The sequence below is a fragment of the Columba livia genome, chromosome 7 (genome assembly GCF_036013475.1).
Source record: "Columba livia isolate bColLiv1 breed racing homer chromosome 7, bColLiv1.pat.W.v2, whole genome shotgun sequence".
In the NCBI taxonomy this organism is placed as follows: Eukaryota; Metazoa; Chordata; class Aves; order Columbiformes; family Columbidae; genus Columba; species Columba livia.
In genome coordinates, this window is record NC_088608.1 from 12,860,616 (window position 1) to 12,887,488 (window position 26,873).

Consider the following 26,873-nt stretch of genomic DNA (forward strand, 5'->3'; position numbering starts at 1 on the left):
TTATCACTTAAGACTTGCTGACATGAAGCTCTGAGAATGACATTTAAAAGCAATGGTGGATTACAGAGTGACATCATATTAAACGAACACATGCCAGAGGTTTACATAAAAGACCTCAGAGATCAGGCTCTTGTTCGCAATACTAAATAAAACCTCTTAGCCTTTTTTACACTTCTGGCTAAATTAGAGATGCAGTTTTTCATTCAGTGAAGTTGTGGTGTCACAGCACCAGCAACTCGGTGGCCCAGATCTTCACAAAATGCTAATGGTCATGACTCCATCTGAGCTCACCAAGGCCCCTCTCTCCAGTGTGATACCATTGGCATTCGGCAACTGAAGATGCCATCCAAATGTTTCTAAGTCAAATCTGTGCCTTACTGCAATTTAGTGACTCTAAACCATACACCCTCAGGTCCCTCTGGACTTCAGATTTGAGTTTTGCAAAGAATTCTGAAGGCTATTTAACCAAACATACATTATGAAACTATCCTCAATTTAAGGAAGACCATAGATGTACAAATCTCGCTGTGGAAAATGCCTGGAAATTGTTAACAAAATTCAAGAGAAAGCTGTGTGGTTTTGTATTTGGTTGCTTGAGTTTTGTGGTGTTTTTTTGTTTCTTTGTTTGTGGTTTTTTTTTTTTTTTTTTTCATAGAATAGTTTATCAGACTGGAAAAACCTACAAAAACATTCTTGCCCTGATGATTGTTTTGGATTATATCTGCCCCATTTTCAGAAGACCTGATCAACCTGTCCTCCCACTGAGGTCAGAAGATGTTAAGCATGTACCTTTTCAGTTTCTGCACAGGTAGGGAGCGCTGCGCACTTCTTTCCCGATACTGAAAACATGTCACAAGCCCCTTCTGGGTAGCTGAGCAAGTCACAGACCATCTGACTTTTCTTAGCTCTCAAAACATCAGGAGGTTATTACAGCAATGGCATTTTGGAGGTGGGAAAACTAAAGTACAGATGGCATTGAAGTCATTTTTCCAGCTCCCAAATCAGGACAGCAGCAACCCAGTATTTAATCTGTGGTCTCCTGGAGATGGATCAAGTGACCATCAAGTACTAATCCCGGTAGTTTTATAGTGAAATTGGTATTGAAAGTTACCCAAATCACCTCCTGTAGGTTACCAAAGAGCGACCTAAAAGCAACACACTCCTGCTAATTACAGACCAGGGAAAAGTTTGAACCAGCATTCTAGAGGGGACCAACCTCTGCAAACCATTGCGTACTCACACATTCTTATTTTCTTAAATAAATAGAAGAAGCATGTGGGAAAGGAGGGGACAGAATAAATTGGATGTGGGAGCCCCCAAACCTGTTTCCCAAATGAGCAATGTATCTATTTGGTGAAAGTCGTAAAACTTCACAAAACACATAAGAAGGTCTCTCTGAGCAGCTGTTTGCTTTGACTCCGGAGGGAGCTCGCTCTATCTCCAAAGCAGCACAGTACCATCAATCACGGCCTGCCAAAGATTTTCTACTCCGGTAGCAAAGTAAATATGAAAACACACAGGTTTTATTGGCGCGTATGTTCTGTGGCTCAACCAAGCAGGCTCCTTGCTGCAGGATTGAATGTTACCTGGGGTCCCATGCATGGGATCAAAGCTGCAGCCTCGTGGGAGCCATGTCCCGCGGAGGTTAACCAAAGGCACTTTACACGCGCCCAATATGCACAAAGACAGCTCCACAAGACTGCGACGTAACCGGCTGCGCTTGACCATCAGCTGTGGTCATGAATCCCCTGGCAGAAAATGGGGAGCCCCGGCAGGGAAGCTCTGGCAGGGAATCTCTGGCAGGGCTCGGCAAGAGGGTGGTCAGGGCCACGGGCATGTGTGGAACATTTTGCTGCAAAACTCTGACACCCCTTCACTGAGTGCGTTGGAAGTGAGATTTTTTTCAAAGGATTTCTATCTGGCAAAATTGAGGGGTTTTTTGGTGTGTTTTTCTTAAAATAGGAGCAGCAAAAGGCACATCTGTGACAATAGCAAATTTCCACGTTAAAGCAAGAGACACTGGTCTTTCTCAAGGAACAGCTGTAAAATGATAACGATTATTTTTTGTATGTCTAAAAAACTTATTTTCCCTTAACCCCACTTGGCCTCCCTTGGCTGAATGTCATAAAAGCAACAAAGGAAAGAGAAAACCATCCTGAAACAGATATCCAACGCAGAAAATCTTGGGTTCGACATGAAATCTGGCAAATTTGTAAACACTTGAGACATAGGCCTTTTATGATGAAAAGTTTAACAGTCACCTTGCCCACCTGTGAATTACTTCGCCTAAACAGCTCCAGAACATTGGAACTGGTCCTGAAAATGTATTCTGTAATTTTTAACACAGTCAAAAGAAAACAAACTTCAACAAGGAGGGGTAACAGGATCAGATAAAGAAAAAACGTGTAGGCTGAATATCAGGGAAAATCTGTAATATATTAAGATCTCAGGGAAATGGAGAACGATCCATGATTAAACCAGATAAAATCCCTACCAGAGGGAAATTAAGGGCAACTCCACATTATAATGGAGATGGAGTCTTCTCTATGTTTAAGTCTTTGAGATAATTCAGTCTTCATGAAAGCCATGGAATTTTTAACTATCAGCTCAGGGTTTGTTTGGGTTTTTCTTTTTACTATTTTTATGTGCACACAGAAGAGCAACAACAATATTTTGTTTATAAATAATGTCAGAACTGCATCCTGCAACACCACCAGGATGTCGGTAGAAAAACAAGGCTGCTTTTGTTTGTTACACTGCGTAATGCCTGATGGGTTTTAACCACAGTTTAGGAGCTACTGTTAAAAAAGATTCTTGCTGAGTCAAGCCTAGGCATGCTGTTTACAAGGGCTAGCCCTGAAGGCTCTTGCATTGGCAGGAACTTTTAGGCTGAGCTAAGGAGTTTTTAGTTATTTTTGTTGTGTTTTTAAAATAAAAAGTTGAGAGTAGCTAAGCACACCTGAAAGTGAGGAGTGGAAGGGAACTATCCGTAATCACCTGCATATCTGGAGCAGCTCTCCTGTGAGTCAAGGGCTTGATCTTGCAAAGCTGACACTAAGAGTTCCCTTTTAAACTGCATGGAGTTATTGCAGACACCGGGCCCCAGTGGAGCAGGCTTCTGTGAAGAAGCTCGCTAAAATACGAATCACCCTCGTTGTTAGAAAATGACCTGTTCTAATCTCTGAAGTGAGTTTGATTGGTTCAACTTCGAACCTGCTCTAACACCCTAGCTGATGACTTTTGCTCCAGTAGCGCTGATCTATGTTCTGCCTAGAACCAACGGTGCAGAGTGAAATTCTGAGAAATGAATAAAAGCTGCATGCAGAAAACACATGTAACACCTGCCACTGCTCTTCCGCAGAGCCTGGGCCATCCTGTGCTGTGGAAGAGGCAGGGATCTCAGGGAAAACGGTATGTGGCTCTCTAATTTAATGCATCATCGCAGTGGTGTACAAAATGAGTCAAAATCTCCAAATTTATTTTTATGTAATTTCTTAGCTTTTCAGTGTTGTAGCTTGCAACCTTAATATTAAACAAATGTTGCTTTGTGGAAATGATGCCTCAAAAAATTTGTATGTACCGATATAATTTCATTTATTCATTCAGCTCCAATTCTACTCTCCTGGAACAGATTTCATCCCATATTCAGTTTTACTCCATTCTACATTACATCTTTTCATAGTGTTCACTGAGGTCCAGTCCTGCCTCTCCCACCATCCTCCATATGACCACAAGCTCACAAGCATCAGAATCCAGAACAATGCCTTGAATTCACAAGATTCCTGTTGGTTTGCACTGCAGAGAGATCAAGGACCATCTCAATGGGGTACTTCATTTTCTTAGACAGGCCAAGCGAGCACCATGATTCTGCCAAATTGTCGTCAATGTCAAAAAAAAAAACTAAACGAACCAAGTTTGAAAAATGTATCACCAAATAAATAAAAACAGAGTTTGTACTGAAAAGTGAGTTGTCCTAATGATTGGAGAAACAATAAAACACCCTGAAAAAAAACTCTAGAAGTACACTTCAAGGAAATTCCAACATGATCTGCTTCTGTTTCTATACATTAAATGCCGACTGATTTGGAAGAAGACTCAAGTCCTGGAAATTGTGTGCCATTTTGCTTCACAAGGAAATCACTGAGACATAAAGGCTGATAACAATGAGCAGAAATGCAGCAAATCTTTCAGGCCCCCATCTTGGCACGTGGGTCTTTTACTAACAATTTTCCATATTCCTATCCATACTCTCAAGAAAAGAGTCCCAGAGGTGGTCCTGCTCAAGACAGCCTTGCAGATGAGTTCATTCCAGTTAGGATAAAATAACGGATGTTCTCAAATGCAAGCAGCGATGAAGGGGAATGCACTTCTGTGTCACATCAAGCAATCAAGAAACAAACCTTTGACATAAGGCAGCAGGCAGATAATAAGACCGCATAGTTAGCAACAAATGAGACTACACTTAATTTGCTGTGCAATGTTAATGTAATTAGATAAATTTGGTACCAGCAAGACAGCAGACAGCTAGAATGTGGGCTTGATGAATTGGGGCCTCTCTGTCAAGCACCAATCACATTAATCATAAAGCCAAAACTCAGTCACACAATTTTCCTTCCAAATATTTGGAATAATTTTCTACAGTGAAAATATGCACTTGCCTTTTTTTTTTTTTGAGTTGTTTACTTTAAACAGAAGGATGTATTTCTGCACCATCTGGATGGAGTACAAATTTCTAGGGGTTCAGCTGTGCACACAGAGTCCACCCAGCCTATCGAACAAGAATCAAGCAACCACTAAGTACGTGCTAGCTCAGGTCCACCACTATATTCTAGATGATTTCACACTGGTCATCCTCTAGTGAGAAGGGTGACCACTATGTTATGACCTCCAGAGCAGAGACTGGAGGAGGGAAGAGGAAGACAAAAGACAGGTAGAACAAAAACTAGAGGAGGAAGGGGCAGGAGATGAGGTTAAGATGTTAGCAAATAAAACTGAAAGAGAAAAAATGGTTGAGAGACTACCTCTACAGCTAGTGAGAATTTTCCTAGTGTGGTTGTGCTGTAGGCCAGGGCACCTGGAGGAGAGTCAAAGAAGTGGTATTCCCTTGACCCTAGAAGACCCTCACAGCCAAGAAGCAGTTGGCTGCTTGGCTTTGGTACTTCACCAGCCCCACAGGCACCCTTCAGAGCAATGCCCAGGTAGTTTCAAAGAAGACTGTGTTTCCTCTTTTAAGACCAGTAACCAAGTTTTCTATCCAGTACCTCATAAATAGTTTTTGTGAGAGGTGCTGCTGGGAAGTGGAAGGGTCCCAAAGAGGGTCAATAGGAATGTGCCAACAACTCTACCCAAATACTAAGCAGGACACTCTTGGTCTGCTGACAGACAAATGGGGTCACTGCTAAGACAGTGGAGTGCCAGTATTGGCACAGTTGAACCGAAACAATCTATCAGCACTGTACACTTGGTCAGGGTTGATCAGCTGGACAACCCCAATATGATAAAATACTGGCTCCCGTCACTGGGGGATATAATTCACAGGTACATAACACCAGCTGGCGAGCCCTCGGTTGCATTTTGGAGAAGAACCTGCTTCATGATCCCACAGAAGAAATTGCTATGAGCCCCAGGGCAGATGAAGCTCACCCAGTCCTTCTCACAAGGAGTGAAGTGAAGCACTTTGCAGGACGCACAGATAACCTGTGCCAAACATCTCGGCATCTGCCACCCTCTCTTCTAACCACTGTTTTCAATATTGCCCCCTTCAGAATTCAGTATGTGCTTTATTAACCAGGGCTCTGCCTTTTTAACTATCTCCCAATATGTTCTTTTATTAATCTGTCTTTCCTTTTCCTACAATTTTTGCATGTCCTTGCATGCAAGACCAGAATTATTTCATTCTGCCTTCTTTAGCCCCCCCCAGTTCCCATGTTAGCAACATGCTCTGTCTTTTCCACTTTGCACACAGCTGCTCTGCCCCTTTAAACATCCAGTTAAACTGACTGTTAGCCAAAAAGACGACGACTTTCCTTCTGGTAGGATGAGGGGAATGCCCTATCATTGTTTTCCCACAGCATTTTGGAAGCGGAATAAAGCCCTGGTAGCTGTGGGACTCCACAGATCTCCCGGCTGCCGCCGTCTGTGTTACTTGCCTCCCGGGGACCGTTCCCCCACTCACACCTACCCACAAAAAGCACAGCTCTACGAACGGCTCCTGCAAAGCGACCTCAGTCGGACAGCAAAGCTGCAATGGGGCTCTGGGGGGTGAAATGAGAGGTTTTGCTCTTCTTGCAAAATATTTGCAGCCCTTCTGTGTTCCCCTGCACCAAGTGCTCAAGTGCCCTGGGACCAGTCTCTTGGCTGATGGCTGAGCACTGTGTTACAACCACGGGTTGAGGGATTCCAGGGTGGTCGTGGGACCATCAACCCCATCAGGCTGCTCCTCAATTCCCGTGGAGATCGTGCATTTCAGAGACAAGGAGAAACCCTCTCAGCCACCTGTTCACTCCAGCCTCTGTTCACATCCTCGCTGTCTCCTTTTTCCCTGCCCCTATCAAAGCTTACAGGAGGTGAGCCCAGATCACTCTATAAACATGTCCTCCAAGGCATCAAGGATTATTGAGCTGTCATGTCCTGGATGAGGATATTAACCATGATCCCCCCTCTCAGGGTACAAACCCCGAGCAGCGCCTGTGATTGCTGCCCATCCGCTGCCCCAGGAAAGCAAGGGCTCATGTGAGGAGGTCACCAACAAAACCCAGGGTCCTCCATAGCAGACATGGACACCCACGTGAGGACCTGCCTCTTTACCACATTTTAGAAAACAACACCCAGCCTGTCCGGATGGTCATCCAGTGTAAATGAACTGAATTACAGCATTCCCAGCAGCTTTTTGCTGACATCCCCCAACCAGCATGCAGGGAAGCACGGTACGCGAAGTCTCCAAGTGGAGGGAGCAGTGCTGGGTCTTTGCCTAAATGGTGCCAGAAATGACCCAGGCACTGCATGATGTGAAAAACACCGTGGGGGCAAAAACGCAAGTCAAGCCTGTCCCTGGGACCGCAGCGGGATAACAATATAGAAGCCCTGTACTCCCACCCCGCTGTTATATGGCACTTCTGTAGGTTTAATGGAGCTGTAGAGCAGCAGTGGGACCTTCCAGGCAGGTCTGTATTGCCACTGGATGGGAACAGCGGGGTGGGGGGCGGCCAGCAGGGTCAGCCTGCCAAGAAGGCAGCAGTTCCCTGGGACCTCAGCAGTGGGATTCAGCATACCGCGGGCAGCTGAAGTTTTAGCAAGGCGCAGGAGTGGAGATGCAAGACTTACCCGTGGATAGCGTGGATAGAGTGAGGTTCGTAATGGTATCGTCCTTCCTGGTGGCGCATGTCAATTGGCAAAGGAGCGTGGAAGGCCGGAAAAATGTGCTGCGGCACTGTTGAGGGGAATAGAAGAAGAAGAAAAAAAAAAGGGACTTCAAAAACTTTTCCTTTCCTTTTAAAACAATTTCAAAGGCACTAAATCTCCATGAATTTCAGAGCAAGAGCAGTGCAAGACAAGGGGTCTTCATGATATCAGTGCTATCATACACCAGAGAAGTGGAATGAATAAATAATCAAAGTCATGCGGAGAAATCCTACATCTTCGACATAAAAGATCTCCAACAGGGTTTTTGACAAAGACAAGCAGCTAAGCGCTCTTTGAACTTGAGGAGATTATAGGAAGCACCAAGGAAAACTAGACTCGCAACGCAAATCAGACTCAACAGAGCCTGGCGGGATCCAGACCCGCATCGTCCCTCATGCTTGGAGTGGCAGCAAACACCTTTCCTGAAGGTCTGTACGCACGGGTTGGAAATATTTACCTAAAAATGTAACAGCAAGAGCAGCGCTAATGCGGACCATCTAGGCAGTCAGAAGAGACTCAAAAGTGCCTACTGCCAGGTTCTGAGAAAGGAGCCCAAATTGCTCTCACTTGTAATCACTTGAGGCCCTATTTTTTATTCATTTGAGAAGCTTGTTTCATCTTTGATGGAAAGATAAAGTGGTCTCAAAAGACAGAGAACACCTACATTGACTTATTAAATCTACGGATTTTAATATTTATTATTGACCCCAAATGTTAACGGCGAGAATATTTGAGTGAGTTGAGTTGATGGAAAATTCATCAGGTTATTTCTCCACGCCACCCCCCGACAATGCTGCCTGGCCACCTGGGCCTTTCCTGCTAACATTGCAGAAGCTAAAGAAACACAATTAGCAGAGCCTCTATAACGATTCCACACAATTGCCCTCTGATAGGGCTCATTGCATCTGTAATGATGCTGCTTTCTAGATTTGTACCAGCAATTGGCTTAAAGATAAAAGGCTGGTCTTGCTCTGCCTTTACAAACAGTCAGAAGTTCTTAATAAATATTACTTGATACTGTTGCAGGTCTTCTCATTCCCTCTCTGGCTTCTTGGCCTTTCTGTCTAACTGGAGACTAAAAGCAAAACAAAACCAACCTCCTAAGTGAGCATTTCAAAACCCAGTCTGCACTCAATATTTCACTGTGACTTGCCTCCACAACAGGTAGCATCTCTCTGTAGAGCGGGGAAGCACCATCCAAAACCAAAGTGTCAAGGCTTGGGCCAAGTCTCTCGTTGATGCTCAGCAAACTCCAGTAAACGCCAAACTTTTTTCCTACAGAAAACTTAAAATTCAGCCTTTCGCATCTGTGACTCCAGCTGCAACATAGCTATGCCGACTCCATCTGGTGAGGCTGTGCTCCTTTTGGGTTCGTCGTGCAAAGCCTGCGTGAAATCCCCATATACGTCTTTCTCAGCATATCAGCAAGAGGATCTGAGGCTCCTACTCCCATTGCAACGTACAATCCCCAAGCACAGCGTGGCACAGGCGCGTCAGCCAGGCTGCCGGGAAAGGTGAGAGACTACACAAAAACAACCTTCCTGCCAACTCTGCTGAAAGGCGTTAAGCTAAGGTAGTCAGGGTGGAAAGTATTTAAGGCTCCGCAGCAGACTCGCTCTCCGTGCTCCAGCGAAGGGCTGGCACTGTACACTACCTGATACACTGGGAGCATTTTTGCAGCTTGCCTGATGTCAGGACACAGTAGAGTAACTGTTAACTGCCCTCCCCGCTTCTGCTCCCCTCCCCTTCTCTCCCAAAAGCAGCTCAGGGGGAGAATAAACTTGCATCCTTTAGGATTTGCTTTGGCAGAAGGAAGATTCACCCTTTAACCGTCCTGGGTAGGGACAATCTGTTACATAAGGACACTTGTAAGGATTCTTCATTTTCAGAGGCAGGCAGTGTTTTTCCAGGTCAGATATGCTGCAGAGTTCAGCCGTCACATGCCATCCCCTGCTCGCGCAGCACCATACCGCCTCTGGTCTCCCCAGGGCTGGCGGACACCTAAAGCTGCTATCCTCCTCCCCGGGGACATTGCTATCCCCTGGCCACAGCTATGGTCACAACACACAGCTGCTCTGAGGACCAGAGGCAGCAGGGCAGGCAGGTTTTACAACATCATACACCAAGCATGGTCACAAAATCAACTGTCACTGTGCAGACACAAGACAACACAAATATCTCTTCCAGCCTGAGCCCCTGGGCTGTGCTTCCTGCAGTTCTCACCGTGTATTAAGGCCAAAAAAATAAACCCAAAGGAGCAGGGACTCTTCTGCGGTCCTGGAGCCAACCCACACCACCCAGCTGGTGACACCCCTTATAGATGAAGTTTTGCAGCTTCCCAAAACAGGGTGGCCACTCTGCCTGTAATGGGCCGGTCCAGGGCTGGGTTAACCCCCAAACTGCAGGAAAGTGTGAGCTGATATGGGCTGAAACTGTGTTCGCCATGGTGCTTTAATAATATGGAGAGTCATATCCTAAATCCTTGGGCCCATTCCCTGGACCAGTTTAAACCACGAATAATGATGAAAACGTTAATAAAACCAGGGAAAACTGAATCTCTTAAAAGCCAGGCCAGTTACGTTTTATTTTGTAACTGCCTTTCTAAATGACTGATTGCTGAGGTAATATTGGAAACTTTTGTGCTACAAGAGTCTTTCCCTGTTACTCAGCAGAACTCAGAAAAAGAAATCATGGGGTGTTTGCTGCCTGGCCCCCTTTCCTAGCTATCTGTTGGTGTGACATCTGAAGAAAATTTCTCTCTCCTCACACCTCTGATTATTAATAGGAGAAAAATTTCCGTGAACTTCTCCCTCCCCCTAGCACCGTTGATTTGGTTTTGGCATTTCAACCTATTTGGATGGCAGGAGGGTCAGCAATGTCCCTGCCTTGGGCACCTGTTTCACTCTCCCACTCTCATTTCCAGCCCCTCCACGTGCTCTGTGATCTGTCACCAAGGGCAAGGGGAAGGCTTGTTTTTAGTGACATCCTTTTTCAATGTCCCGTTACAGGGCTTCCCCTCTGCTCTGCCTGGGAGCACCATCCAAGCCTATGGGCTCTGGTGGCTAATGCTGTTCTTTTTTATTCTCTTCCAGGTGCTTGGTCAGAAATAATGAATGATTTTATAGGCAATCAACTACCAATTCATAAATGTCAGCCCGGCTCTGCTTCTTCTTCCCACCCCTCCCAAAGAGGACAAGCTGCAAGCTGGCAGCAGGACAGGAACACACATCGTTAACAAAGATGGATGTTTTACACGTACGAGTTAAAAAGACAATTATATTCAATTACTTCAAGTAAGTCATGGTGATGTATTCCTGAATAGCCACGGGAAGGGCAATATGATGATTAGGGTAATGAATTTGCCAACTTTAATCTAATCAAGGAAATCTTTTGTTTAGCATTATCTGCTTTGCAGTGCCAGAGGATTTACCAAACCCAAGCAATCTTCACAGATTTAACCCCAAATCTGTCCAATTACTGCTAATGATGATTGTTTTACACAGAGGGAGCAGGAGGCCTGGGGAAAGCTTTCCCCCACGAAAAAGTTGGGCCATACCAAGCCATGCGGTACGATACATTGGGGCGTGAAGACATGACATGGCACCTCCTAAAGTCCCCTAACACTGGAACAACAGATAAACATTGTCCCCGGCGGAAGGAAGAGAAAACCAAAGAACAAATCAAAACAGCACCCAAGGGGCAGGGGTGATGGGGAAAACAGGGTGTTTTGTACAGCATTAACCCAGCTCTTCACCCAGCCCGTAGAGGGCAGGTCCTGGGGTGAAGCCCGGCGGCGGAGCAGGAGGCGAGTGGGAGCCCCACCTCCCCAGCCCCTGCTCCGGCAGGAATGCGTCTGCTCCGCCGCGCCGGCTGATAAGGGGAAAGACGCTGCTACCTGTCCCCGCTTGTTGGAGCTGATTTTCTGGCCAAGGTTTATGAGCAAGACACAGACCTCCCACTGCTATATTCTCATCCTTGTCTATTCAAAGGCAAGCCAGCCCTCTGGCTTCAAAAAGAAAAGATATGAAGCAGAAACACAGGTTTAAAGGGGACATCCATTTGCTGAAAATCCCAGGAATTGGGGAGGGAGGCACCAGAAACAGGCATTTTTCGAGGATGATGCAGGCTTTTGATTATCTCCGCAGATATACCAGTGCTTCAAGAGAAATACAAGCTGTATGTATGGTTTTGTATAGCAAGTAAAGAAGCTGTTTCGACATCACTCACAGTAACACCTCTTTTTGAGCCCAAAAAGGAGAATTAGGAAGGGTCAAAAAAGTTTTTCCTATTCCAAATACTTTGGCCTACACATGTGATCACTTGAGAAAAAAAAAAACAACACAGCAGAAGAAAAGAAATCAGACCCCACACTGCTGAATTTGGTTTCAAATGCAGTTCACTTTGACAAAAATAATTCAGAAAGCCCTTCCTCCTCCAAGAGGCTCAGACAGATGGGAAGAACTGGAAATGGGCAGTGGCCCCCATCAGCAGGAATTGACACAGATGGAAAAAGCCCAAACTACTGTGGTTTGCAGTTCCCAAACGAGCACGCACACAAAGGACATCTGTTCCCACTTCCAAAGGGGGTGCTACAGTAAGACCAGCTAGGAAGACACCCCGAGAAGCCCCCCACATCCTCTGTATCATTTGATACACACAGGGGTCCCCTTGCTTTTTCTGAAGCGTGTGTGTGCTGCACAGGCTAGCAGGTGGGCTAAAAAAATGTGTGTTTCCTATGGATGTCCAACAGTCTTCTGCAGGAGCAAGCAGTCCTGGCTGTGAGCAGGCTCCTTTGCCATCAGAAGTAGAGCACGAACCATTGCAATCAACAGCAAAAGTCATTTGTTGAGGAAAAAAAGTAAAAGATTGCTGTCTCAATAATGCAGTATTTGTAGTGCTGCTTTTTTTTTCAACAAATTAGCAAAAAAAATCCGTAAAAAATTAGCGTTTTATAAAAGAGAAAAAACAAACCCTGACTTCTTGACATCTCTTTTGGCTTAATTTCTTATGGTTTTAACAACACATGGGACACAGTTTTCACAAAAGGATCATGAGTTATCTTGCAAAGACTAACAAAGCTTCACCTTTCCTTAGGAAGAGAAGCAAACGTGCATTTGAAACACAACTATTTTACTCAAAGAGGGCTGAAATAGGACAACGTAAAATAACTTGCCCAAGTCTAAGGCAGTCAAACAAGAGCAGCTTCCCCAGTGAATCTCAGCCACAGCAGGCAGAAACTCCAGCTTTGTCTCGAAAAGGCTTCAGAGCCCCAGGGTATTGGATTAGTGGGAGAAAAACTTCTTCAGACAACAGCTCACGCACTCCTGTCACTGCGGTGTCATTAGCAGCTGTGCACAAACAACTGACACAAGAACAGACGAAAAAAAAAAAAAAGAAAAGAAAAAAGGGAAGGGGATGTCCCAGAAGGTGCTGGTGATTGTCCACCAGTGCTTTCACAGCAGCAGTGTTGAGCTGTCATTGGTCACATCCTATTACTGGGGTGGTGGGATGCTGTTCAGTGTGACACGGCAGCTTGCAAGAGCTTCTGTTTGTTTTTTTTTTTTTTTTTTTTTTTTTTTTTGTTTGTTTGTTTTTTTTTTTTTTTTTCTTTTTTTCCTAGGTCCAGCTTCTTTGAAAAGGATAATAGGAAAATTAATGCTGTCTTTATCAGACACTACATGGAAAACTCTAAGACATGAGAGGAGACACACAATAGTTTTTCCCATCTCCAGAACGCAGGCCCTTCTCACCGCCCACATTTTCTCCTGGATGTCCAAATCTCACTCTCTTCTCAAGGGCAAGGTTAAAGATACAACAAACATGAGGTGTCATTCACTCTGTCATCACCCAGAGAAGCCCACAGCATTGAGTGAGAATTAAACCATAGGTGGCATTCATTGCTTATTAGGCTTTTTAAAGTGGCAAATTTACTTATTCACAGTGTACGCTTTAAAGGGACATGTCCTGACATCCAACAGCCATGATTGCAAACATCAGATATGTTTTGAAACAGCAAACTTTGGCTCATGCTTTGCTCTCCAGCATCCTTGCAGTGATTTTCCTTATGTTAGAGATCCTCCAGGCTCGGTGGCCTCCAGAGCATCCCCAGACAGCCAGGCGTGATTGGAGTGTGAGCAGGGGAGCCAAACTAGCCCCGGGCAACTGAGTGTGTGTGTGGCTACTTGACTCCCTTTGATAGTCCCTCCTGGGCGTTTCAGTGTTGTATTTGGATGGCTGCCCCTCCAGCAAAGTGTTTCGGGGCGGTAGGTGTCGGCAAGGGAGATGTGTTTGTGTTTGTGTGACGTCCCCAGAATAATGATCTCACTGTTTAAGTGAGTTGAGCGAATGAATGAGCACAAGAGAAACATCTTCCCTGAAAGCACAGCCAAAGTTAATGCACCATTAATAATGGCCCGGGTGAATTATTGGAAGAGATAATAGGCCTGGGGTCAGCGAAGGTCTGAGACAAAGAATGGGGAAAATTGGGTCACAGAAACATGACAGAGCAGATCACGCTGGTGTGCCTGTGGGATTCTCCTCAGATGAAGTCATGTACCACCATGCAGAATATTAAGGGCTTTACAGGGAAAGGCATTCCCAGAACCACTGCTCGGATCAATACATGGAAGAGAGGGAGCAACCACACAAGTCCACTGCATCTGCCTCTTAGACCCCGGCAAGCCCCTGTTTGAGAGCTTCAGTGTAATGTTCTTTAGGTACTTTGCAAAATACACCAACTGTGCGCCTACCTCAAAAAGTGGTAATTATGCGGTTGCTAATTACAACAAACCTGCACATTTTCTAAGCAGAGAGAGACATCTGGGGGAGTATCTGCCCTCCCTGGGTGCATTTCACAAAAAGCATTTTAGGTGCTTCAGCAGCTCTGCTTTTCTGTCTCCAAAATCATGGTGGATCAGCCGTGGAGCTGCAATCTCATCTGCTGCCCTGCCAGCTGCCTGGCTTCACGACACTAAATTACCAACTAACCTCATTTTGTCAGAATTTCCCCTCTTTAAAATGGAGATAATAATACCTTCCTACACCAGAGGTTTGTTTAATGTTTATACACCACTTTAAAAATGATGTGGTAATTAAGTGCTCAGTATTACTATATCAACGTGTGTAATGATTTCAGCAGACAGCACTATAAACAGGGCTGCACCATGCGTGCTTTGCTTTTGTTTGGCTAGTTAGCATTTGGTTTGGTTTTCATTCAGCATACTCCAATGATTATTGGTTAATTATTACGTTGTTTTATTACCTACTCAGTGGCTTTGACAAAAATAAAAGAGGAACTACACAGATAAAATAACAGTAAATATTAATTCTGGCTCACTATGGACATGACAACAGCGATAAATGGGAGGCAGGCTCCCAGCAGCTCACCTACAGAAGACCCCTCTCCCACCCTGAGTATTTCAGGCCACTTTCAAACACATCCAGGCAGTTGTTTCCATCCAGAGGGACACAGAACCAGCTTTTTCTTATTCTAACATACTTAGTGAAGAAAGATGGTGATAGTCTGATTTACAAAACTGTTTTTTTCAGACAATACATGTCAGGATGCTGGAGAAGGCAACGAGCTTAGTTTAACTGTGGGGTAGGTGCGGCAAAATAAGCTTCTCATTTGGGTAAGTGATGAAGAGCACACAACTAACTTCTGTTGGACAAATGCCTCAGGTAATAGTAAATACCCTACAGGAGTGTTGGAAGGAGAAGCGACCTTGCTGGGATACAGACAATAGAATAAAATATTTAAAAATATGTTATCCTTCAGATATAAAATCACCAAAAAAAGACTTGGAACAAGGATTATTGTACTGACACCTCAAAGCATATGCAGGACAGAGTCAGCGCAACTTTACGTTTGGAGAAACTGAGGTGCAATGAGGACCAGAGGACAACACCAAGAAGGCTTGCCCCTTTTGCATGCATCCCACCACTATGGAAAGACCCAAGAGCAGTTTGTCTCCCTTGCAGACAGCAGTGAGACCATGTGGTGGTTCCTCAGCTCCCTGGGGGACACAGACTTTGCATGTGGTACTCACTTCTGCAGAATAAAGTTAATTCCTGGGTTTGTCTGCATAATAAAAGCCATTATAAAAACCATGAGATGCAGCAAACCTTTCCATCAGGCACTCAAAACGCAAAGCTGCCTCTCTCCAGCATTCCAGAGGAAACCTTCTTGGGAGCCATTACAACAACCATCCATTCTCCTGGGCAGGGGTCCAAGAAGTTTATCCTCTTACAAAGTTTATTCTACTGCTTCAGCTCAGGTAGAAGAACAAGGGAAAAGTCTTTTGAAGATGCTGAGGGCTGCCATTACATAGCTTCCATCTAGGACACAGACACTGCCAGCACGTGGCAGGCAGGAAGGTGGGAATGCCTTTCAGCCTGGCCATCGTTCTGCCTTCAGGCACGGCTGCTGAGCCACAGGCTGTGTCCAAACACGGGGCAAGCAGGCAGGTGGCTGCGGAGCGAGCTGGCTCTTGCAGCTGGGATGGGGCGAGATGAGATCAGCGAGCTCCCCCGGCGGCCCCGTGGCCAACTCGAGGCAACACCAAAGGAATTAGCCCATAAATTTCCTCCCCACCCCAAGAAAGAGGCGATGCGCGTAAATGAACTCAGGTCCAAATGGAAGTGGGATATTCTTGGTCATCCTGAAGCTCCTGGCATCTCTCTTCAGCTCACTCCTGTGCACTGCCTGGTCTTTGTTACAGGCATTAAACCTCTCAGTCTTTTCCTGGGAAAAATAGCTGAAACAATTATAGTGAAGCTAAAAATGGCCTTTCCCTCTACACAGAAAATTTAGATTAAAAATGTTAGAGTTCATTGACATTTTCTATAAAACTATAGAATTGTCTTTAAGAAATCAAACCCTGAAATTTTCTGAAGCCTGCGGACAACTCACATTAAAAGTTCTAGCCTTGCTCATGTAAAATGGGTTGTACCCAAATCTTTCAAAAACTTCAAAATGGTGTTGGGAAGGTTAATATATTCATGTCTATAGAAGTGTTTTCAGGCATTCAGGTGGGCATCTCTGAATACAGGGGTTGCTTTGTTTATTATTCTACAAGAATTCCTGGGGTCTTCAGGTTACTGATACATGGTAGCCCTAGGGGGACAAATCATTATTTTTTTTACCTCTGGGAAGGGTAAATAACATGAAAGCAGAGCTCGCCTGCAGCCAGAGGGAACCCCACAAGCATAAGGAAGTCCTGCAGCAGGGTGCCCAAACACCAAAGCTCTGATTGCTTTCCAAGGAGCAATAATTAGAAAAGTCTCTTGTTCAGCCTTGCTGCCACAAGCCATCATCTTCAGTCCTAAATAGTCTGAGCTGGGGGAAGGTTTAAGGCAGAACAGTTTTCCGTCAGAAAACATTTTACGGGAACCTGCAGCTGCTGTCAAAAGTGGCACGGAAGAGATCAAGATGGTTTATGATCTATTATACTTTAGACTACAAGAAGAACATGGAAGTGATGAACTTGAAATGCCTTGGCTTTATTACAAAAATATCTGCCAAAATGAGAAGCTTCTGAAAGAGATTGCTGAGAATTTTTGCTTCCTGGGAAATTAAAAAGAAAACAAAATTGCCTTTTTCTGTTAAGTAAGCATCGAATTCTTCTTTGGGACACAACAAAATCTGAAACATCAGCAGCAGAATGGCACATGGCAACCTGCTCCACTCACGTGCCATTGCTGGAGAAGTCACCAGGTTTTGGCCTCTGAGCTGCATCACACAGGGTTGGTGTTGAGAACCCTCTGCTCCAATGGCCAGAAGCACCCCAGGGACACGTGCTCATCGTGAGCCCCTGCATGGGCATGGCCAGCCTGCTGAAAGGTAAACTGCAGAGGCTGGGATGGAACTATCTCCATCAGGATGTGAATCTCACCTGGGACATGCCAGTCCACCTGATCAGTGGTTCCCACCTCTGTGTTGAGGGTTTCCAGAGCAAGACTTTCCCACCAGCGCTGTTTTTTTATCAGATTAATGAGGAGCTGTGACTACCAAACGGCAGAAAACAAAACCCAAAGGCCTAGTGCAGCTTATTAATTCCACAGGTCTTGAGCTGCAAATGTTCAGAGTCTTGAAAATCACTTAATTACCAGGCTGTCAGGCCAAGATGTATTTTGAGGACGCTGCCAATCTGACAGTTATTAACAAACAAAGAGGCCACAAGCCCCAATTGCACCAAGATCCTTGTTACTTCTACTCATGTGCCGCCTCCCAACAGGAAGTACTTAATAAGAATAATAATATCCCGAAAGGCCAACCTACGGCAGTGCAATTAAAAAGCTTTTCTGTCTCACTTTGAGGAGGGGGGAGGGGAATAAAAAGAGGGGGAAATTAAAATCAGACAGGAAATTCCACTAGAACAAGCTGGCTTATGTCCTAATAACACAGTTTTGTGCCAACTCCTCCAGAAAGCAGAAGAGGGAAGGGGGTGGGGGGGGGGAAGTAAAAGAAAAAAAAAAAAGAAAAGAAAAAGAGAAAAGCAGCTCTCTGGACTGACTCAGATCTGAGGCTACATTGTGGTTCGGCCGTGGCTGTAATTCTAAAGGGAGAAAGGCAGCACAAGTGAATAAAAGGCAGTTTGCTTTTCGAGCAAGTTGCTGTTATATAATGTAACTCTTGTATGAAAGCGCAGCCACTGCCGCTTTATAAAGAAAAGACACAACCCGGTAAGCTCGAAGGGCCAGATGGATCTTGGGGCTTGTTCTCCCAACAGCTGCTGCCAGAGAATGGAAAGAAGAAAAAGAACAACAACAACAAAAAATCCCAACCAGTGAGGAAGAAATCCCGGCATGCAAGAGGCAGGCAGGGAGGTGGGGGCAGACCAGATGGTGGTTCAGCTTGTGCCTGCCTGGATGGCCAGTAGGAGAAAAATCAGTATGTCAAAAACATCTATGCAAACTATGCAAATCCCTCAAGAAAGACATGTTCAAGGAAGAGGAAATGCCTACAGGTTTAAAGGGAGAAGTTTTCTCCAAATTGTTATCATCCTGCTTACTGAGAAGCCAGTAGCACTCTGGACTCAGCAACCGTCTGCACGTCCAGCTGATGCGGCAATTTCCAAAAAAAACAGGCCAAGGGGATTTGCCATTGACTGCTTTGGGACCAGGCCAACAAATGGCAACCTCTTTCATTCCCCTGTGTATTTCATGTTAAAGCTCATTTCACAGTGGGAGCCACATCCCTTGAAATGGCAGGTGGAAGGGATAGTGTGAATACTCTGTGCAGAGCGCCCAAAGTATTCCCCAATTTCCCCTGCCTTTCTTCTGTCGTCCCCAGTACCCAAGATGTTTCTTTTTCTGAGTACCCCATGGAGAGAGAAATGTATTTGCTGCACGTGCAGATGAGGTTCTGACAGAGGTCCTGCATCCTATGGCAGCGGCTCTGGGGAGCAGAGGACCAGAGCATGAGTTCATAGGCAGCTGAACATGCTACTTTATATGGCTCAGCTTCTCCTGGAGCTTGATTTTACATTTGAGCAAACTTTTCCTCGGCTATCAAAAATGTAACTGCTTCAGATCCTCTATAACAGAATGATAAATTGCAATTTTCTGTTAGATGGAGGCATTATGGGACAAAGCACTAATTGGAATTAGTGAGCAGGAGGAGCAGTGGAGGACACTGATGCCCTCAGTTGCATCCAACATGGCCAAGCCCAAGATTTCTGTTGGTGAGATGTGAAAGGATAGGGAAGTTCAACAGTCACAGACTGGAGACAAAGAGACTGCTTAAGCACCAAAGGGCAAAACTAGTGAACGAATAAGGAGATAGAGCACATCAGCTATCATGCAGTGCTGTCTGCATGACACTTGTCATTGGGCAGTGAGTCCAGCAGGGCTCTGACCAAGAGTCTTCCAGGTGTGCACTTAAAAGCTTATAGAGGAACTTTAACTCAAGCTGCATCCCTAGAAGCAGGTCTACAGATGAGGCTGTCTTTTAACACTCAAATCGACCCTGCCTCATGCCCCCAGCCACACATTCACACCCGTCTGCGGAGGTGTCACTGGCACTCATGCAATCACACACTGAGCCAGCTCAGGGAGTTCATCCAGTTGAAACCTAATCAGCTAAAATTTTATTGCATGGGGTTTTGGCTGGATTAACTCCTTGAACCAGTTTACCATGAGAACGCTGGTACATGAATGAGCAAAGAAGGCCCTTAGGCTGCGGTTCACCAATTGCTTCCAGCCCGGTCTGCCACTGGAAGCAGAAGTCCGGATCTCCCTTGGCCACTCATCCTGATGTTGTATGACTCTCCATAATGGTGGCCAGGCTGTTTTTTCCATCCTGCTGAAAGATAACTTTCCCCTTCCCAAGGTGTGGTTCTTAGCTGGGTGAGCTCCATGCTTACAGCCCAGCTTCCCAGGTGCTGGTCTTGGGAAGCGTGGCTGCTTCTAGTGCTGGCCAGACTACATGTATGGAGAAGCTGGGCTGACTGGCCTTTGCAAACTAAATACATTTCCCCAAATCCATCCCGTAACACACCATGAACTGTCTGCTCAAGGAGCCAGCACAACTTGCAGGAGCTGGAAAACTGCCTTGCATAAAAAAACCTCCCAATCAGACGCCTAAATCCCATGAAAGCTCAGGTGCCAGCCCCAACACGAAAGGGCACGCCAGCCCGCCGGGAGCACAGACCTACCTGAACGACACCCCTCACTCCCCCCGCCCCGTCTCAGGGCTGCCTAGTGCCATCGCGGGGACACCCAGACCTCCTCGCGCTACAGAGACTTTCTCAATCTTTCAGGACAAAGCTGTGCTTCAAATGAAGCGCTGGCATTTCTGACGTCTCCAATCCAAACCACAGGACTGAGTTTACTTTCTTTATGCATATGAATCTCCAGGCACTAAAACAAACTGAAATCAAACTGTTCCTATAGGCAATGGTTTGAAAGATTTCCTCCCCATATGAAAAGTCTGTTTATATTATTTGTAAAATTGAACAAATCGAGTCTGGAAAAACCCTGTGCAGGGTCTGTTGTGCATTCTGACCAAACTTCTTTCTGGAAACGTAAGCAAAGATGTCTGCTTTCTACTAGTCATGGTAAAATTACGTGGCTATGTACTTTTTTCTTGCAGTTATACCCAGCTGATAAGCACCTCAATAGCCTTCAGAGAAGAGTTTTGGGAGCTTTCATGCTTCAGGACATCAGTCCCCAAAGCACTCCTAGTCCATGAAGACTGAGAGGATACTGCAGGAGCTGGCTTTTAACCAAGCATAAGGCAGCCTGCTGCTCTTCACTGAGCAGAAGGCCTGACGAGGAGAGGGGTGAGGAAGTTATCTGTTTTACCCAGCTGTGGTTTTGCTGCAGGCTAATAACTCCCATGTATCATCCTGCCTTGGTATGAAAATTTTCTGACTGGTGTTAAAAATGGTCCCAGTGCAGTTTGCCATGGATTGTCTGGGCAGCTCATGCAAAGTGCTGCTTGTTAGCATGCTGCTTGTGTAATGAGGGTGCTTAAGACTGTGAGGGGTCTCTGGAAGGTCCTGAAGAGTGATTGCAGTTCAGGAGACTCACCCACCTGGCAACATGCTGATTTATGGCCTGCTCAGTTAATAGCCCTGCTTAACACAGGAGTTTGTCGAGATTAAGTAATTGCCTGAAACAAAAAGTTTATTATCTTTAAGTCTCTGCTGATGAATGATCGGGTGTTGGAAGAATCATGTGAAAGATCATCTGTGATTCCCTCCCACTTTAAAGGGGGAAAAAATAAAGAAAAATAATAAGGTTTTAAAAGCCAAGCTTTTCCAAAAGGAGTTTGAAAGCTCACAGTGTACATTGAAATGTGGTTGCAGAGAGCTACAAACAGGAGGTTTTACATCTTGAGTGCCATGTAATAAGTATCTCAAGTAATAACACAGTTCTGTGATTAATTTTTCCCCAAGAACTGCAAATATTCTGTAACCATTAATTAATACCACCCCTTGAAAGATAACTGATCCTGTCACACAATAACAAGATTAGAAATAAATCAAGATGCAAAGCCTGTTTTGTTTCCATAAATCACATAGTGGCCTTTCCCATCCTAGAAAAAGCTGGAAATTTTCATCTAGAAAACACTGCAGATAACTGTAAAGTTAAAAGCTGCCACATGCTAAATTCTTCTACAATTATTACTCATCTCTATTTCCAGATGCTCCAGCAAGGTTAATCAGCTTGATGCAGGTCACACACTTAATGCTGCCTCATGAAACCAAGGTCCAAAGTGCACCAGAGCACAAGGCTTTGCAACTCACCCTGGTCCACCCACACCGCGAGAAAAGACACCCGCACAACATCCCTTGCAACGGAGCTTGTGCCAGGAGATCACACAATGCAAACCTCTCCTCCTTCATTCCCTGCTTCCTTTCCACCCTGAAATTTGCTCAGAGTTGGCAGATGAGCACAAGAGTGTGGACACGAGGGAAACAGGTCTGACAAGAAACCCCCGTCTCTATTGCAGCTGCTCAGTAAGGTTCCCACAGCCCCAGATGTCAGACACGCTCTCCCTCCTCACATCACTTACAGGCCTCCCTGCAATAAAATGGGACTTGGCTCCAGCTTTTCCTAGCACTACTCATATTACCTTTTAATCCAAATACATATGGTTCAGGGAATACTGAGAGACTTGCATGAAAGGATGTACACCAAAAGAATGCAAACCCTGGAAAAAAAAAAAAAAAGAGATATCTGCAAGACTCCCTTGGCCCCAAACATGTGCCCCCTGAACTCCCCAGCATATTAATCAAAAGTCTGATGAGATTCCTTTTGAAATCCCCCAAAAGATTTCCATAGACTTCAGTGGTGTTTGGATCAGGCTACAAACTCAGAATAAATCATAAACTGGCTACATCTGCCAAGTTTATTTCTTTCTTTTCCAGATTTCAGAACAAATCCATTTTAGTGTTGGGAAAAAGCAGAATGAAATAACAACAGGAGTTCCTGTATCCTGTATCACTCCCCGTATTAATTTGGCCAATCAATCTGCCCCATAACTTCAGGAAGTAAAGCAGATCACTTTGGCTAGATCAAACCACAAAAACTGCTGTTTCATTTACGTGCATTCTATTATTTAAGACGACCTATGCAAACCTCTGTCATTTGGGTTACAAGTAGCAATTTTGGGGGACTAAAGTTAAGCAGTCTTAAGCTAAGCTATAATAAACCAAATGACATCTGCACTGAAACAATCTAATGATCAACATCCACCTCCTCTCTGCACCCTCAACCATTTTGGAGAGGGTCTCATAAAAAAATCTAATCTTAAAGGATCCACAAAAAGAAAGGACTTCAAAATGTGACACAATCAAAAGAGTTTTGCGACAACAGGAGTATTTTTAATCGCAGAATCAGAATTATTTTGGTTGTGAGAGACCCTCAGGAACATCAAGTCCAACCATAACCTAACCTAACTCTGGTACTAAACCATGTCCCTAAGAACCTTGTCTAAACACCTTTTAAATGCCTACAGGGATGGTGACTCCACCACTTCCCTGGTCAGACTGTTCCAATGCCTGACAACCCTTTCCCTGAAGAATTTTTTCTTAATATCCAATCCAAACCTCCCCTGGTGCAACTTGAGGCCATTTCCTCTTGCCCTATCGCTTGCTACTTGGGAGAAAACACCAACACCCTCTATGCTACAACCTCCTTTCAGGTAGTTGTAGACAGCAATAAGGTCTCCCCTCAGCCTCCTTTTCTCCAGGCTAAACAGCCCCAGTTCCCTCAGCTGCTCCTCATCAGACTTGTGCTACAGGCATAAGGGACTCTGTCACAAGGGACTCTGAACCAGGTCTCTGCAACCTCATATTTTACATAAATTGAGGTAGTTTTATTAATTTGTGGCTAATGCATTGCTTTTAATAAACAAACAAGAAAAACCTCTACCACTAGCTGTAAATTCCCCACCTGTAAAAGACCATGTTTAACACACAAGTTGGGCAATTCTGCAGCAAGTCCCTCTATTAGCATCAGTCCTCTATGAGCAGAAAAATGAGCTCACCTCAATTCAGAGCCTGGCTGATGTGTGATAGCTTCAAGCTAACTTGGGAGATTTGCAAGATGAGGAACTTTCTATGGCAAGAAGCTTCAGATATCATTAAGGGGATTATTTATTCATTCATAATCTACTAAAAACAATGTTAGCACTGGCTTTGAGTTGGAAAGCCACTGCACAACAGATATAGCATCGTATTGGACTTTGCTCTCGTATTCAGTGTTGGTCTGACATAAAATCAACAACTGCAATGTAGCAACACCTGCAGAGCAGCATAGGAGAGGAAAAACAACCAGATGTGCTGGCAGGAGAGGCTTGGGGAAGACCCTTGGATATGCTTTGACCCACTGCTTGAGGCTTATGATGCCATTTCAGGGTAGGATCTACACAACCACCTGTGTACTGGGGCCCTGAACTAGGGCAGCAGCAGAGACGGGCATATTAAGTTCTTCAGAAATGCAGTCCTGGCAGATCAAAACATCTGTGAGCACTGTGTTTTACTGACAACACACTTCTAACTTTGAAAAGGGTACTGCTATCAGGCTATTAGTAGAAGTGCTTTTCTTTGAAGTATGTACTGTATTTCTTGCAATTTTACTTCTGGCTCTGGTATTCGTTTGGTTCTGGTTACCTCTATAATTTATCTTCCCACTGCGAACTTAGGTCTGAAATATGCCCATCCAGAGCGATATGGGTATATGCACCCTCTTTGTGTGCTCTGCTTTTACCATGAATTATATTTTCAATAAGAAACTTAAAAAAAAAAATATACTTTCAATCACAGTGATGTTAGATCTCAGTTTTTCCCACGAGAAAAATCACTTAGCACTTCTCTGACTTGAGGTGACTCACTGCTGTTACCCTGCTGAGGCTCCTGCACTCCCCTTGTGGTGTTTAACCCAGGCATGTAGCTCGCCCTGGTGCAGTAGGCGTGTTGGCATTTGCTAACAGGCTTTCTGGGCTGTCACCTGGATGTGATATGTGAGGCAAAAGATTATGTGATGATTTCTGTTTACAGAGCAGTTATGATAAGCTGACATTTGCCTCTAGCTGTTGGGTTTGGTAACTCAAATATGGCCTACATGAGCGCTTGTCTTCTGAGTTGGTGACACTGTCATTGAGAGTTGTTTTAGAGGAACTTTTCCACACATCCTCCTGCAAATTACCAGTGAATTTGTCATGTGTGTGGATGAGGCCGTATTGACAGCTGAGGAAGCCGCAGTGCTTTAATCTCTGTACTCACGTCATCTCATGTCACATCACCTGCGTCACCTCGCTGGTCGGTGCTCTCACAAACACTTACTTTCCCAGCCCCCATTCCGAGGATGATTTCCTTCACCCAGACCCACAAGGGCAGGTATCACTATAAACTGGACATGTCCTTAGGATGGGGCACCCACTGCTGGGGAATGCCATCAGTATCCTCAGCTGAGCAGCAAAGCTGCAGCAGCAAATACCTTTGAACATGTGAATGAACTTTTTCCCATTACCAACCCTGATTTCACAACTCTTCTCTCATAGGCAAACACACCTACATGTGTTTAAGAGGAGAAAGGATCTGGGTCAGGGACCAGGCAGACAAAGAATCCACATTGCAAGAAGGGTGACTTTGTTCCTCAGGGACCAAGAGCACCAGGGAGGCACCAGCACCTTGAAACATCACTGGGGATGCTGAGGAAGAGGAAGGAAAGAAAAGGCCGAGATGAACCCATGCCAGCACCATGCTGGTTGTCAAAGCCACAACCCATCGAGGTGATGGGATATCTAACCATGTGGGTGGGTTCACAGGACACTACCACTTTTCTCCAGGAATCAGCTGGTACCACAGATCCTGCCATGTTCACTTACTAAAAGATGAGAGAGAAGAAGAGCATGAAGAAAAAGAGTGGGGGAAGCTGTGATGTGCAAACAGGAGGAGACAGTCTATTGCATATATCTAAATTATTGATTGAACTACAATGGCCACAAATGGCTATAACTTTGTTTAATTATTCACTTCCCCGTGAGATTTTCAGTTATTTGGTTGGCCAGCAAATGAGTTTATAGGTGCAATTTTCTAGATTACTGGGTTTTTTCCATTTCTCAGAGTGTGTTTTTGTGTTCTCTTGACTTTGTCTTACCTGGTATCAATGCAAGCCACATCCATAGCCCAAAAGAGTTGCCAAACACAGCTTTGCCAGTACATAAGTGATAATTATTATCAGTAAACTGTTGAGAACACGGCTCCCAGCCAAGAAGGGATCTCTGGAGTACAATCCAATTCACAGGCACCCCTGTCACCTCTCCTGGCAAACAGCATGGGGTTGACATATGACTGGGAAATGCAGGCAGACTGGTTAATACAGTTTCCTTTGACTCAAATGACTATGGGATCATACGAAAAAAATCTGTTAATAGTTGGGCAAATAAGGTGCATTCATTGCTCAGTTATCAAATAATGCTTTGTTGTCAAATATGCACTCGTCTTCAACTACATGTTTCTTTTTTTTTTTTTTTTTTTGTCAGCATCTGGTCCCAAGAAGCCCTTAATTTATTAATTGTAAGTCCAGTTTTACTACACTTACTTATGTCTGGTGATACCATAGTTTGCAAGCAATTCCAGTGAATTAACAGAGCTCCATCTGGAGCTCGATGGCAGATCTGGCCTTTGGAAAACAGCTCTCAATTCAGGAAACTGATGATGCACATCCTTGTGTCCATCACAGTGCATTTATCCCTCTCTTTTCATAGCCTGAACTCTCTCAAGTGATGCAATGCAAGTGTCTCAGCCCAGTCACACACAGGCAGTGAGAAAGGCAGGGCCAGGTCTCCATCCACCACGTCAGGCACGTCACCTACACTCCAGCCAGGGTCAGGAGGAAAGGGAAACTTGCTGCTCACATTGAGATACCTGAGACTGAACCCGTCATGGCTGGGAGTATATTTGGGCTGCCAAGGAGGGAGAAGAGCAGGGGAGTGATCTGCACTGGGAAATGTCAGGACTGCTCCCTCAGCATCCTAAGTAAAAATTCTGCAACTTTGGCTCCCAGTGGAAACAAAAAGCCAATTTTTATCACCTCACCTCCTCCTGTGTCTATAGAGAAGTGAAAGGCAAACACAGAAACTGCTAATATCTTTAGCCACATTTACTGAAACCTTTTGACACCAAGGCTATTTTTATTAGCTAAGTGCACTATGCCTATATCAGAATGCAAGTTTTATTGCTTATAGTTCAGCCTTGCAAAAAGCCTTTTCCAATCACTGTCTGTAGCAATGATAAGCCTTAATGGCACAGGGAGAGTTTACAGTACCTCCTAGCACAGCCTGGCACTCAGAGCAGCTACAGACATCCCACGCATTGCAAACCTCCCTCAGCCTCCATACCCCTGCAGGGCTGCCCGTGCATCAGGGCTGCATTTGCAAACACCCAGCTTGGGCAGTCAGCTGGACATGCTGAAAGCGTACACACAAAAGAGGAATGAAACACAGGTCTGCAGTTTTG

At 44.9% G+C, this 26,873-nt stretch overlaps 1 protein-coding gene across 9 annotated transcripts in view; it reads right to left on the reverse strand.

Moving 5' to 3' along the window:
- The window catches only part of GLI2 (GLI family zinc finger 2), a 194,799-nt gene that overhangs the window by 61,793 nt on the left and 106,133 nt on the right, over positions 1-26,873 (reverse strand). For 8 of the 9 annotated variants that reach the window (XM_065070602.1, XM_065070605.1, XM_065070609.1 and 5 more), the window contains one exon: positions 7,324-7,429. The exons of the other annotated variant lie outside the window; for it this stretch is intronic. In XM_065070602.1, coding sequence (XP_064926674.1) covers positions 7,324-7,429 — 106 coding nt within the window. The remainder of the gene's footprint in view (positions 1-7,323; positions 7,430-26,873) is intronic. 9 annotated transcript variants of the gene reach the window in all.